This window comes from Triplophysa rosa, linkage group LG10 (assembly GCF_024868665.1).
Source record: "Triplophysa rosa linkage group LG10, Trosa_1v2, whole genome shotgun sequence".
Classification (NCBI taxonomy): domain Eukaryota; kingdom Metazoa; phylum Chordata; class Actinopteri; order Cypriniformes; family Nemacheilidae; genus Triplophysa; species Triplophysa rosa.
Window position 1 is genome coordinate 15,644,268 of NC_079899.1, and position 15,580 is coordinate 15,659,847.

The window sequence follows — 15,580 nt, forward strand, 5'->3', positions numbered from 1 at the left end:
AGATGTTATTTGCATTGAAATAGAACCATCTTCAGCTGCCTGGTATCAGGTATGTGTGTGTGGGGTCTCAGGTGGTCGTGAATGAGGAAGCATTCGACTGGAGGGCTAACGTGAATTAAGGAAACACACACAGGTTCTGTAGAGTGGAAATGGAGTCTGGATAGTAGCTGCACAGATTTAAGAACTCAGTGTGTGTGTGTGTGTGTGTGTGTGTGTGTGTGTGTGTGTGTGTGTGTGTGTGTGTGTGTGTGTGTGTAGAATATGTACATTTATCTGTATGTGTGGTTTGTGTGATTGAGTGTGTATATTTGTGTGTGATTGTTTATGTATGACGGCACAGACACAGATGGCGTGGTCAGTGGTGACCGATGAGTTTAGATTAGCCCAAGAACAGGAGTAATGTATTATTACATATGTGGTTCTGACTGGTTGTGTGTGACTCAGTGTCTGTGCGTGTTACTGTATGTGTGTCTGTGTGTGAATTCTCTAGTGTGTGCCTGCATAGGCCACCTGTTAGAAAGCATTGTGTATGCAATATAGCATTGCCTCCTCATGAGTGTACATTTTACCCAATACACTATACATGACACACTACTGCTGAGCAGGAGATACTTTGTTTTCTAAGCAATCAAACTTTGAAAAACACAATATTAGTGGAATTAAGTTTTTTTTTAAAGAATAACATATGGAGTCTTATGGAGTCCATGCCATCTTAATTGGGTATTTCACCCCAAAATAAAATTTTCTGTCATTATTTATTCAACCTCATGTGGTTCAAAGCCTGTATAGGGCTCTTTCTTCTGTGGAATACCAAAGAAGATATTTTGAGAAATGGCCAAATGTACAAACAATTTGTAAAATTATTGTTTGTTTGTTTGTTTTTTACACCAGGTGTTTCAGAAAAAAATATATAATTTGTAATAAAATGTACATTAGAAGCTTTTTAACTTGCATTCTCAAACTTTTTTTTACATGTTTTGATGTATGTAATAGGCAAGTGTGAGCCAGATGTACACACACATATTGGGAGTTGGTTCAGGTGAGAAACATTTGGCCTCCAGAACAGATGGTTTTACTTCTCACCACATATGGAGGTAGGTCTGGTGTCTGGTCAGGTGTCTCTTCACGCTTTCTTCCCTCAGAAGAGTGTGATGGTGTGATAGCTGTACTGGGGTCACTCGCCGTTTTACTGTTTCAGCGTCGCTAGATGCATAAGCTCCTGCCAAGCCATATCATCATCATATCCTGACCTCATAAAATCGCTTTTATACACATCTGAGATACACAAGGTTCAATATACACTTATTATTTTTCCATTCCACTGTTTCATTCTGATGAATCTGACTGGCCTTTTGCTTTCCGGAGGTACAGTTGCTCAGGGGAGCTTAGTAGTTCATACTTTAGAAGACACACACACTCATATGGGATGTAGATGTGTGTAATAGGGAAAAATCTATTCTGCGAGAAGGTCAGGCATAGCAATAAGCAGCAGTGCTTGTCTTCTGAATCTGGAAGATCAGACCATTAGCCTCAAAACGTGCCACCATAATACTGCGGAGAACTGAAGCAATAAAGCACACCGGATGACACTGTTTCTACTGATTAAAAAAAATAAACAGATCACTAGTCATAAACAAAGACGTAATGGAGAGGGAAGAGTTAGGAGAATCCTGGGTGCCCTGACAGGAAGGGAACTCACTGCTGATCACAAAAACGTAACCAGTAGTCCAAATACCAGGAAAATAAAAATACAAGTCAACTGGCACTGTTTGTAACAGAGAAACAGAATGTTACATACTATAAACACACATTCAAAAGTGCACTGACCTCTAATTTGACTTCTACCTTTCACTGTTCTTTTGGGTACATTCTCTAGTTTAGAGTTTTATGCACACCCAAAGATATGGAAAAAGGAGAGAGACTGTATAATCAAATTCAGACGGGCCAGGACAGAGAGCAATGCAGGTACATGAAGTCATGGCTGTGCATGTGAGCAACAGACATACACATGGAGAGAAGGGCAGGTGAAAGAATGTTTAGGGTATTCATGAGTCTGGGCTGTTATCAGTTGACCTTTAAATTGGAGCCTCTGCTCGGTAGGAAACCCTAGGGGCCCGTCTCAGATTTGACTGGCTCTGAGCCCCCAACCTGCATATAATAAAGACTGCCACAGCCAGCGGGCAAATCCGCACCGTATACTTCAATGCCATTCTCACTTTTTAGAGAATTATTAGATATGTCAGATAAACTACTTTTTCACATAAAATAGTAGCAGGAAATGAGTAGCTTTAAAGCTCCAGTGTATGAAATTTAGCAGCATCTAGTGGTGAGGTTGCGAAATGCAACCAACGGCTCACTCCACTACTCTCCCCTCCCTTTCAAAGCACCACAGTGGCTGACACAGGACTAAGATTTTTTGTCACGTAGATAACGTATTTACGCTCTGTAGAGCAGTATGTCCATTTAGAGCTACTGTAGAAACAACATGGTGAATTCCATGTAAGGGGACTCCCGGTCCATGTACATAGAAATAGCTCATTTTAAGATAATAAAAACATAATTCTTCATTATGTCTTTATACACCTCTGAAGACATAGTTATGTATATTATATTGCATTTCAGTCAATAGATCAAAAATTACACACCTTTAAACAAAAATCAAAACTTAGCATTCCTGAAAAACTATGTAAAATGATCAAGGCAATACTGATTGATGGCTTAACTTTTTATATTCTTAATTAGGCCTGTGCACTTAATTATACTTAAAGCTTTCACTGTTTTAATTTGAGTTTTTATCAATTTCACTAAATTATATTTCGATATGTCTAAAATTATGATAATATTTGCAAAAAACTCAAACCTAATTTGAAATAATTACAAAAAATTGCATATAATGTTTAGTTTGATCTCCTGATGTTGGCGCTCAACATTTTCCAAAGCACCTTTTCCCGATCATTTTTAAAAAGAATTAAAACATTTAAGACTTCTAAGAGTAAAGTCCCTATTTCGTAGACTCTTGGTGGAAAGTGCTATATATAAATTGACTGTCTGTGTTAAAGCGATGTCATTAAGGGCTATGAAGCATGCTGGGACGGGGCAGACAAGCACAGAAAAAGGCAGAAGTGTAAGGACGGGGTTGACAGAGCTCTTCTCTCTCTGGGGGCAGCAGTGTCTGAAATGATGAATTCATCACAGCTGTAAATGTCCTGCAGGAGGCCAGATTGACTCAAATCCCCCCTGAGGGGAAGACAAGTGACTCGATGGGAAAATGACAAGTCTTGTGGGAGTGGCGTATGAAACTTATATTCCACAGAATTACATTATGTATGTTTGTTCTCTAAAATACTTTTACAGAAGAAGAGGTCCTTATATAAACCCATAAACTAAAATGTATTATTAAATCTCTTGTACTAGATCTAGATTATTACATCTCTTGTACTCGTGTACTAACAACGTTAGCAATATGAGCAGATGCTCGTCTAGTTTAAAGGAATAGTTCACCCAAAAATAAAAATTCTGTCATCATTTCCTCACCCACTTATTTCGACTTTCTATCTTCAGCAGAACACAAAAGAAGATATTTTAAAGAATGTTGGTAACCAAACAACAATGGAACACATTCACTTCTATTGTATGGACACAAAACCAATGTCAACCGAAGTCAATGGGTACCGCCATTCTTGGTTACCACATTCTTCAAAATATATTCTTTGAAATGACAAGAGGGTGAGTTAATCACATTTACAGAGTATGTAACTGTATAATTTGTTAAGTTGCAAATTGTGTTTATTTGCTTTTGTGGCATCTATATATGTGTGCCATCTAATGGAAAGTCCACATCCCTATCTATGACTCCTAATTGTGGAAAGAGGTTACCAAGAGAATAGGTCCCAAGCATTGGATTACCATTAGGAGCATGTGATAAGATCCACCTGGTGTTAACAGCACCTCTGTCATGAACACACAAGCCTCCTATGAAGTCAAAGCACAGACCAACCACCAAGATAATAACCAGCAGGCCCTGCGCCTCTGAACCTACCATCTTACATGCCCTGGAAACAAAAGGTTATTTTAATATAAAATAAAGGCCTACTGGAGACGTGCCAGCCCCTCCGGTGTGCGAGTGTATGTTTGAGTGTTGGTTCTTATCAAACGTGTCTGCATTGCCAGCAGGAAGATTCATACGACCAAAAAAGTGCATCACAGCAGGTCTGCTGTAGATTAATGTGGAAAGCAGGCTATAACAGCACAAAGATAATGCAGGCCAATAAAGAAGACACACGCGCACACATACGCGCACACACACGCTGGAGCGGAGCACAGGAGTGTAGCAGGGGCTAACAGCAGAACAGCTCGGGGTCGTTAAGCATCATTAGTGGGACATTTGTTCACACACATTTGTCAGGAAGCTTCTTGCTAAGCAGGGAGTGTGTTTTCCTCAAGGAGTGTGTACTGGACAGAAGCAAGCAGGCGTAAGAGATGTCACCGAGTTTGATTAACAATAGGACTCGTCCCAGCCGGAAAACAACAGTAAACTGCATCTGTGATTCAACAGACACCAACACATGCATACATTTATAATTCCGCCAATTTTAGTAGTACGGCAATACATACATATGCACTCACACATGCACAGACATAAAAGTGCTACATAGCTAAAACAGGAAATAGTTTAGCAGGAGCTCAACTGACCCAAAACAGCCTTAGAAAGTAAAATAACAATCTGGCAAAACAGCAGCGCTGATTTAAGTATGAAAGGTTACAACACCCAGACTCTTAATGATATAAACAGACAGAAATAACACTGGGGAAAAATAGCGCAAATAGTTAATTTACGACCTCTTAAAGGTCAAAGAGTTTAACTGCTCTGAATGGAAATTGTTTACCAAATTGAAACCAAATTGAACCTTGAAATTGAATGGATAGTTTACCAAAATACAAATTCTGTCATCATGTACTCACCCTTTTGTCATTTTTAATGTACAACTTTTTTCTTCTGCAGAACACAAAAGAAAATATTTTGAAGAACGTTGGTAACTGAACAACAGTACCCATTGACTTGCATTGGTTTTGTGTTTACACAATAGAAGAAGTTACCAACATTCTTCAAAATATCTTCTCTTTTGTGTTCTGCAAAAGAAAGAAAGTCATACAGGTTTGAAGAAGTCAGAAGTTATACTTTATATCAGAGTATTTTATAACGGCTTAGAATGCGGCTCAAACAATCAGAATCAAAGGGTGCGTTTACACTTGGCATTAACATGCGATCTCGGTGATCCGAACAAGCAGATCGGATCTTCAGACAATCAGGACACAGCGCGTTTACACTTGTCAACAAGTGGCTTCCACATCTGGATAACTGATCGGATCTCTATAGTTTCCCGCCCATTATTTTAATAAGCCTGCAATTTAAAAATAGCCCCGGTGCGGGGAGATTTCACACAACACGTATACGGGGAGGATGAGCATGTTACAGATTTGATACGCAGCCATGTTGAACTCGAGGCAGCGGAGGGAAGTAAACCGCAGTTAAAACGATTAATGATCTTATATGTGAAAGTATAAGCAGAGGACGTTTGTAAAATGACACAAGCTTTTGTACTTGAGCTGTGGCGGGTTTCACTAGCGCGCACACACACACACAGACTCTAACGGTGTTTTTAAACACATCATTTGTTTATTCATGTCACAGACACATAAAATAATCACATAAGTAGGCCGAAGTTATGATCAAAAGCGACCACTTACATCGTTCTCGTCTATTTGGGTTGGTTCGGCAGAAAGTGACAGCGCGTCGTTTCTTTGGTCTGCGCCCTAAATAGCGTGTTTACTGACATCAGCTATTAGCAACACTATACAATCTTGTGTCTGTGTGTAAATGATATACGGTGTATTCAGAGCACCGTTTCAAACTGCCCGTCTGCCGCTTAATCTGTCTTCCGGGGACGGTACTTTCGAGTCAGATCCGTGGGCGTGGCTTGTTGGTTTTGACTAAATCTTTGGTGTTTCAAGTCTTACGAAACCTTTACCCTAACCCACACCCTAACCCTAACCTTACTCTAACCATCTAAACTACCTATGACTGTTAAAATTGATGAAAAAACACATTTGGGTGATGATGTCAGACTCGAAACACCAAGGATTTAGTGAGAGCCGTACGAGACACAAGCGGCAGCAGCCCTCGGGGAACCGGAGAGTTGATTACGCCGTATAGGCTACAGTAAACACACACACACGTATGTTAGAAACAAGCTGGTATAGTGTTGCCATTGGTGTCTGTGACATGAAAATAAACAAATGATGCTTTTTAAACTGCGCTGTGTGCGCGAGTCAACGCCATTCATGGCAGTCACAAATACAGCGATGATACAGCTGAAGTGGTCAAGTAAAACATCTCGTGTGATTTGACGTAAATCCTCTGTAGGTTAAAGTATCCATGATAATTTCGTGGGAAAATGAACGACTGTGCAACGTTCGGGAGCAAGAGTAAACTTTCCGCTGCATTTGTCAGCTGCTCCGCAGTCTGAGAGGTTTCGGACAGACGAGAGCATAATGATAGCGGGCGGGGTTTTCTGTGAAATTGTACCGGTAAATGTAGATAAACTGTCTGGATTGCGTTTACATTACACTGAGATCCGATCACAATGCGTCCTCGACTACCTCTGGATGAGGACACGCTGATCGGATGACATTCCGATCAGAATCGCGTTTACACTTGTCTTTTCAATGTGTACGTGGACAACATCCAGATACAGGTCGCATGTTAATGCCAAGTGTAAACGCACCCTGACCAGAACTGGCCATTTGAACATTATTAAATGAATAATGACATTATTAAATCTTCTTTTGGGGGGTGAACAATTGTAAATAAATAAAAACTGTTGTAACCAGTGCCTAAGAAATCCAGCTAAAAATAAGTGTGAAATGTCACACATACGTGTTGAGTGCTAAACAAATGTGACCTTGTGAGAAAATTTAAGATCTAACAGGCACAGCAAGGCGTGAGAGAGCGAGCGCGCACACACATAAACACAGTGCCAACAGCTGCATCCTGGGGAACAAAAGACCACTATGTAGACACAATTTCCCTCTGGCCACACTGCCACAAGGCATGGAAACGCACACACACAGTACTTACATTCCACACACATTCGCATTGTAGAAAAAGTGGACCGATAGATACTGTGAGAGCGAGCCAGTACACAACCACCAACTCCCCCCAGAGGAATCCAGAAGAGAAAAGCAGATCATTTAAAGCCTGAGTTAAAATAACCACATCTCTCTCTCTCTCTCTCTCGCTCTCTCTCTCATGCACACTCAGATAATTTAACTGCACTACAGCCTAAAAACAAACCTAAAGATTTGTTTTTATAACTCCAGACTAAAAATAGCAGCACAGTGTTTCTTCAATCATGCACGCCTTTAGCCGGATTTTCATCTTAAAGGGGTCATATGACACGGCTAAAACAAATATTATAGTTTGTTTTAGATGTAATGCAATGTGTAAACACGATTTAAGGTTCAAAAACGCTGTATCTTCCACATACCGTGTATGTTTGTATCTCCTCTTTGCCCCGCCTCTCTGAAACGCGCAGATTTTTTACAAAGCTCATCGCTCTGAAAAGCGAGGTGTGCTATGATTGGCCAGTTAACCAGTGCGTAGTGATTGGTCGAATACTGCAAGCGTGTGACGGAAATGTAACGCCTCTTACCATGTTTGGAACATCAGGTTCCAAAGCAATTGTACTGACAGGTACGCCCACCTTACTTGCGTATACATTTGGGCGGTCTTAGTCAAATCATACTATAACAACTCTAACACACCAAAGACACAGAAAACTATAACAACTATAACACACCAAAGACACAGAAAAACACTGATGTAGATTTGTGGGGGTGTGGTTACACGAGGCGTTTCAGGCAAGTCTGGGTGTGCATTCGCTTTTAGATAGAATGCATCTCCGATACTTTAATTTTTGAAATTTTACGTGTCTAATACATACAGTACATACAGGCAACTATAACACACCAAAGACACAGAAAAACACGTATTCACGCCATATGACCCCTCTAAATTATGTGTTGTGCAAAAGAATATAAACATTGTTTGGAATAAAAATATATATAAATATAAATTGTATATAAATTGTATTTATATGGTGTAGACACCAATCTGCTTATTACTCCAGTTGATAAGATGCACAATTGCTGGTGCCCAGCCGCCAAAACAAACAGACACAGATCTGTCTGCCACAAACCGGCCCTGATCTAAACCTGTAAACCAGGTATTAAACACTTAAGAGATGTTACCTACTGCTAATTCACAGAGGAGATTAGCATGGAGCCTCGAGCTAATGAGAGTAGCTTTCTCTTTTTCTCCAGCTCTCCTTGCTTTTCTCAAACAAAACATTAGCAGATAATTTAACGGAATTAAGAATACAAAAGATTCAAATTGGATATTGATCAGGGGTGTGAGGTGGCAGCGTTTTCACTGGTTAAGCCTGAGATGAGGTGATTGATCCACAATGCTTGTCCTCACGTCTGGAGATGTCTGGCAGGCCTATAGTCCGCCTGACAAAAGCGGTGAATGGAACCGGCAACCTGTCCGGCGCCAATGCGGGGTGAATACAGAACATTTATGTCAGTCCACTGAATGATGTTTCAAAGGTGACGGACGTCAAATGACAAATAAAAACATAGGTACAACTAGATAATAGGTGGACGTTCAGGCATCGAATGAGTTTAGACTTTTATATTGGCAGGTAAAAGGTCGGCACAAAGCATTCAGTAATGATGCTGAACGTTCAATAAGAGGTACTGAGTGCAGCGGCAAAGGCTGCTGATCCGAGAACAGCTTTAAAGATCAGAGCTGAAGGCTTAAATTCTGAAAGAGATGCACTGATAGCCATCAAGCTGAGAGAGGCAGGAATCAATGTTAAGTCAATGTTAATTGTCAGGGTTTTTCTATGTGGCCAAATTAGTGACAAAATCAGTTGTACATGCAAAGCCAAACAGTACAAAAAGTAAAGAATGTAACTGTGCAAACTTCAAATACCAAAGAGTTTCTAATATAAAATCAAAAAGTCTCAACTCTGACCTCTGACCCTCCACTGAAAATGCAGTGATTTTACAATTTCTACGTGCTTTTCTCAACTCGTACAGTAAAATCACATTGCATAAATCACAAAAAAATTCTAAAGTCATAATGTTTTGAAAGCCTCTGTATAACAGGCATAAACAAATGTAATGTGGGTTGGTAGGCTGCTTACTGTTCATGTTTTTGAAAATATTTAATATGGGAAGGATCTGTCTGTAGTATGGGACCAGCGCCTCTCCCACCATTTCTGCTGATACAACCAGGTGCTGCAGAACCTTGAGCGTGGTGCAGATGACCTGCCTGTTCCTTGTGTTCAGAGCATCTGCAGACAGAAAAAGGGCAGAAGGTTCAAATTATGATACTGTATCATTATGACAATGTATGAGAAAAACTCCAGAATGTGATATATCACTGTCTTTTGTTACAACTCCTTATTTGGGCCAATTCTTTTTGTGTTTTCTCTCTGTGTCTGACAGAGTACAGTATACAGAAAAATTAATTTGCATGGAAATTTTCACAATACGTACTGTTGCAAACCAACTTTACAAAAGAAGTGCTTTACAACACCACAAGTGAATAAACCAAAAGCAACAGTGGTGAAGAAAAATCCCTAAGATGTTTATGGAGATGATAAAAAACTCAGACACTCTTCTCCTCATGCTGCCACATTGTTGAACAAGTTTACAGAATGCATGCATGTATAAATGTTTAAATGTGTTAAACATGCACATTCGATTCGCATTTGTTGTCTCATTATATATGATTATAATGATTATTTTGACTTTTAAAGGAACAGTACATCCAAAAATGAAAATTCTGTCATCTTTTACTCACCCTCAAGTTTCGTTGTTCTGCCAAACACAAAGAAAGATATTCATTTTGTTTTGTAACCAAACAGTTCTGGGGCACTATTGACTACCATACTGTAGTAGAAAAAATGGTAGTCAATGGTGCCACACAACTATTTGGTTTAACACATTCTTCAAAATATCTTCTTTTGTGTTCAACAGAACACATACATTTACATAGGTTAGCCACAACTTGAGGATGAGTAAATTATGACAGAATTTTCATTTTTAGGTGAACTATCCCTTTAATGCAATAAAAATCCAAATGTTCAACATGTAGGAATACAGACGGTTTTGACAGACACAGGTTGGCTGGCTTTGGATAAGACTCCCTGGTGGCAGCTGGGAAAGCGTCAAAGCACGTCAGTACCCAACATGTGTGTAACATCTTGTCTACCAAAGGTGCCTCCATCTGGTAAATGTTTGAAGGCAGCATCCCTATCATGTCCCACAATCCTGTGCTTGCAGTTTGGTGGTTGGTCAAAGGCATAAATAAGACATCTGATTAAGTAGTAAATAACTCATTTCCTACCACATAAACATTAAACATCAGCTATGCCTGAGCTCATTTCAATTAGATTTCATACTTGTATAAGTGTCTATTTCTTATATCTGTTGTGGCTTTGACCCTGAAGGAAAGAGGTTGACATGCATTTCCAGCACTTAAAGCTACTTTGGAAATCTCAAGAACACAAAATGTCCGTCCATGCACTCCGAATGCAATGACATGATGTCCTACCTGCCTGTCATCCTATGTACTGAATAACTCGGCACACCATTCTAACGCATGACAAGCTTACAAAACACAATAACAGGGATCCTCTAGATGAGACATGCATTCACACATACACAAAAGAAAACAGAAGCAGACCTTTTGTATTAACAAGACCCTAAACTGCTGCTGTCTTTGGCTATTAAAGAAGTGTTTGTTTTAAAATGACCGGTGGACTTTACAAGTCATTCCCATTTACTTTCTGCTCTCCAATACACCTGTATGATACCTGTATGAAATTCTAATTACCAAATAAACACAGCGCACTGTGTTCCAGCGGCGTGACATTTGCACCGTGTTCAATAATTCATGTTGTGTGACTCAACTGGAAGAGTGAAGATCTGTTTCTAAATCTCTCTAAATAAAGGAACCATTAATTCCTCCCCTATATTAGGCTCTAAAAATGAACGACCTCATATACCTCTTCCTTCTCTAAATGCCACAAGTGCACGACATTTAGATGCTTCAGTAATTGAGTTAGTTTAACTTCTCATACAAATATATCAGTGCCTGGACCTCTGAGAGACCCATACAGAGAAATCACAGATGAGATATTAATGAGATTATATGGAGAGCAAATAGAAACTTTTGATTAATTCTCCATTCATGCATCTTTTATCCACTTTTATTTAAAAAATAAAATGGGTCATTATTTGATGAAAGTAAGCATGGTCAGGTGTCTGGCTGTGTTGTACAAACCCAAGCAAAACTCAAACACAATCAAACAATTGAATCATCTCACATCTTTTCATTTATTCTACTGTCTGGGCATTGATTGAACAACTTAAGAACATTGACCTTTCGCTTTAAGCTTACTTCATTGTGGTCTGTTCTGTATGAGCCAGGTCATCATCTTTCAAGTCCAAGTTCTCTTGTGGCATTTTCCTCTACGTGTTTTATCAACTAAAACATATATTCTTTCTTCTATTCTATGTCATACCACCATCCCATATAAATCAGATTTATGAAGCTATAGCTCTGCTTGTCAAAACAAGAATAGCTCTCTACAGAGTCAGAGTTTATCATAATGTCCTCAACTTCTTGTGTCAATGTATATTTTACACAGTGGAATGTTTCTTGCACCTTGTTATGGATTATCTTTGGAATGTTTCTCTATCATCAAGCACAGATGAAGTGTATGCTGTGCCAAGAAAGACATGTGTTTTTATTCTAAACTGATGTGAAACAGAACTGAACAAAGATAGTACACAATCGAAAAATGTCATGACTTCAAAGGTACCTATTATGCCCAATTTTACAAGAAGTAATGTGAGTCTCAAGTGTCCACAGAATGTGTCTGTAAAGTTTCAGCTCAAAATAGCTAACAAAGTCTGTCACAAGTCATGGGTCTACAATGTTCAAAAATGTTTTGAACATTTTGTACAGTCTTTTATAAGATGACATACCCGTGTAATTATTTAAATATTTTTTTCTCACAAGTTTACTATTGAGATATCATGTGTTTCATCATAATAACATGCCTCTATATTTAATGTTTGAAAAAACAGTGACTGGTTTACATGTCTCTCATATCTGGGCAGTTCTTCGCCAGAATATGGATTTTTTTTACCAATAAAAAAGGTAAGGCTTCCTAAAACTAGTCTTATATTATTGACACTCACTCTTGGTGGGTATGATGAGCTGTGGGACAACAGGAAGAATCTTACTGCCACCATGTTCCAGCAAGTCATGGATTCCCTGGCGAGCAAAGAACTCATATGGATGAACGGTCTCGCATAAACCATCAAAGAACAGAGGGAGGTAGTGATGGTAGTCCAGTTTTTCAATCTCCACCTGTTCAAAACACACATACACAAGTTTTTTCAAAGTCATGTATGAGCTGCTTCAAATGACTTGAAGGCCAGAGTGCTTTTAAAAAAACATATGTTTGCATCTGTCCTTACATTAGTCACATGCTTATACAAGCTTCTGACCTCAAAACAACCTTCCCCCATTTTAGTGGCCCCAGGCATGTCGCCACACATTCTTCAGGGGAGACTGGGGACAACAGGTGGCCAGGGGCTTTACAACACTCAAACTTGTGACTTCCTATTGGATCACACGTTCACAGCTGTCGATAATAGACGTGAATAGACAAGGCATGTAGCCCGTCCTTGAGAAATTGACAAACAGTCACACACACACACACACACACACACGCACAGGCTTTGGTTGACTATCCCCGTGGGGACAGTCCATAGGCGTAATGTTTTTATACTGTACAAACTGTATATTCTATCACCTAACCCTATCCCTAAACCTAAAGATCATAGAACACTTTTTGCATTTTTAGATTTGTAAAAAATATTGTTCTGTACAATTTATTAGCTGTTTTGCCCCTGGGGACCTCAATTTTGGTCCCCACGGTGACACGAGTCCCCATGTGTTGGTGTGTATTCAGGTTTAGGTCCCCACCGGGATATACAAACATGAACACACACACACACACACACACACACACTACTGCCACTTGCCATGAATAGGGTAATTAACCTTCAGAAAATGTTTTTAGTAAACCTTAGGAGGTCAATCTAAATATTCTAAAATATTTATTTTACATAAAGTACACCACTGTTCAAAGGTTTAGGGTCACTAAAGTTAAGTGTTTCTTTTGACCTTACAAACCTGTTGATGTCAAGGTCTAAAATGTTTGTAGTTTTGTAGACATAAATACAATTATGCAAAGATATTAGTTTCTTCACAGCAAAACTAAAATTTTAATTTAAAAAATGTAATAAAATTTATTTTTGAGATGGATGGATGACTTTGACTGGTTATTGAGAAAATCAGCCAATAAGTGCCCAATATAAATAGGTACTGCTGTTATTTTGTATTTTAGATTTTTTTTATTGCAACATTATTCCCATTCATACATCGGTTAATCGATAGCTTTGCTGATCATATTATCATTCTAATATGGAAAAATAATGAGTGAGTAAGTGAGTCTAAACTTTTGAATTTTATGTACATACTAAATGTGTTTTAAAAAATTTGTGAATCTGTTACCAAAATGTACAATTTCTAAAGATTAAAATCCTGATTTGTGTAATAAATAGACAGATTTATAGAACTAGTCGAAAATTAACTAGATTGTGTCACAGGTTTGCTAGTTTGGGACCAAATGATGGTTATAGGCAGAGGTGGACGAAGTACACAACTTCCTTACTTGAGTGAAAGTACAGATACTACTGGTCAAATATTACTCCACTACAAGTAAAAGTTGTAAAGACAGATTCTTACTTGAGTAAAAGTACAGAAGTACGTGCTTTTAAAAGTACTCAAGTATTAAAAGTAAATTTCCTTTATGTCAGTTGTGCATTGTTTTATTGTCGTATACCTTGTGCCTCTGAAGCACCCTACTGAATACACCGAGTAGCTCACAGAATCAGTGGTATTAAAGGAGTAGTTCACTTCAAAATTTGCCCCCATTGACTTTCCATAGTACTTTTTATTCCTACTATGGAAAGTCAATGGGGGCAAATTTTGCAGTGAGCAACTCCTTTAAGAGCTTTATATGTTTAGCACACATATGTTTAGTTTAGATATAATCCTGTATGATCATTTAGCCTATTATCCTCATTAGCCCCCTAGGCCTATGTATTTATGAGCAGTGTTTGTTTATTTTGTATATTCCCTTTACCAGTTTTAGCAGCAATTTACCAGTAAGTAGTAACCCAGATAGCACAATTCATCTGGTTTACGTCTATTTGACGTCTGCATTTACATCTGCAATACGTAGTTTGCTCATCTGCAATACGTCTCGGAGACGTCTGAACGTCTGTAATACATCTGCTAAAGATCTGGAGATCTGCTGCGTAAAAACATCTGCTAAACATCTTAGAAAGAGCTGCTTTACATCCATTCTAAATCATAAACATCTTACAGACATCTTATAGAGGTCTATATGACGTCTAACAGCAGACATCTCCGAGACGTATTGCAGATGAGCAAACAATGTATTGTAGATGTCTTGCAGATGTAAATGCAGATGTCAAATAGACGTAAATCAGATGTATGTGTGCTATCAGGGAAGGTTCTTGTAAATAGTAAAGTGTAGAAGCCATGTGTTTGTTGGACTTATTACCATAATTTAACTACAAACATAAACTATAACTAGTATAATAATGAATATAATGAAACTATGGTATGTTTAGTTGATGTGGTTTTACTAAAGATTATTAATTGGAGTATGGTTCCTATATTTAGAAAATGGTAAATTTGTGAATACTGTGGTTTTAATGCAAATACCATCCCTGCTGAAAAAAAACAATGAATTTTTTAATTAGAATGAGATTTTTAAATTAAATTCCTCTTTGTAGTGTGTTTTGGGTTTTATTCCAATAGGATTTACCATCCCAGCAATAGAATCCATAACATACAAGTAGACAACATAGTATCCATAGTACAATTCCCATTTATAACCATTAAATCCATTACATTTTATGTTGTATTGTGGGCAGGGTTCTATAGTTTTTATTTCAACAGGAATACTTCAACTATAGTTACTTCAGTAAAAACATCATTCATTTTCCAAATCGCTTTAAATGATATAGCAGCAGATCAGAAGTTAACACGCACGTGTAGCTCAAGGTGTATGTGATGCTTATTTACCGTTTAGCCGTTATGCCGATCATTTTCATGACAATGTTTCAACGATCTTTGACTGATCGTAACCCACAGATGATTACACCACACTTTAACATGTGCCTTTTTCCTCTTTTAATGTTCTATTTGCCTTTTCAGAGCGCTATCAACGATGTAGCAGCGCCTACGTTTACATTAGTTTAGCGGGGAAGATCCCAGAGTTGCCAGATTTGCGTTAAAAAAATCTGCCGAATGGCCATTCAAAGCTTGCCGGAAAAC

At 38.5% G+C, this 15,580-nt stretch overlaps 1 protein-coding gene across 1 annotated transcript in view; it reads right to left on the bottom strand.

Annotated features, from left to right (window-relative positions):
- Positions 1–15,580, bottom strand: part of pacrg (PARK2 co-regulated) — a 102,490-nt gene that overhangs the window by 26,172 nt on the left and 60,738 nt on the right. Inside the window, exons 3-4 of the mRNA XM_057344836.1 lie at positions 12,340–12,511; positions 9,270–9,419 (exon numbers count right to left, since the gene is read on the bottom strand). Coding sequence (XP_057200819.1) covers positions 9,270–9,419; positions 12,340–12,511 — 322 coding nt within the window. The remainder of the gene's footprint in view (positions 1–9,269; positions 9,420–12,339; positions 12,512–15,580) is intronic.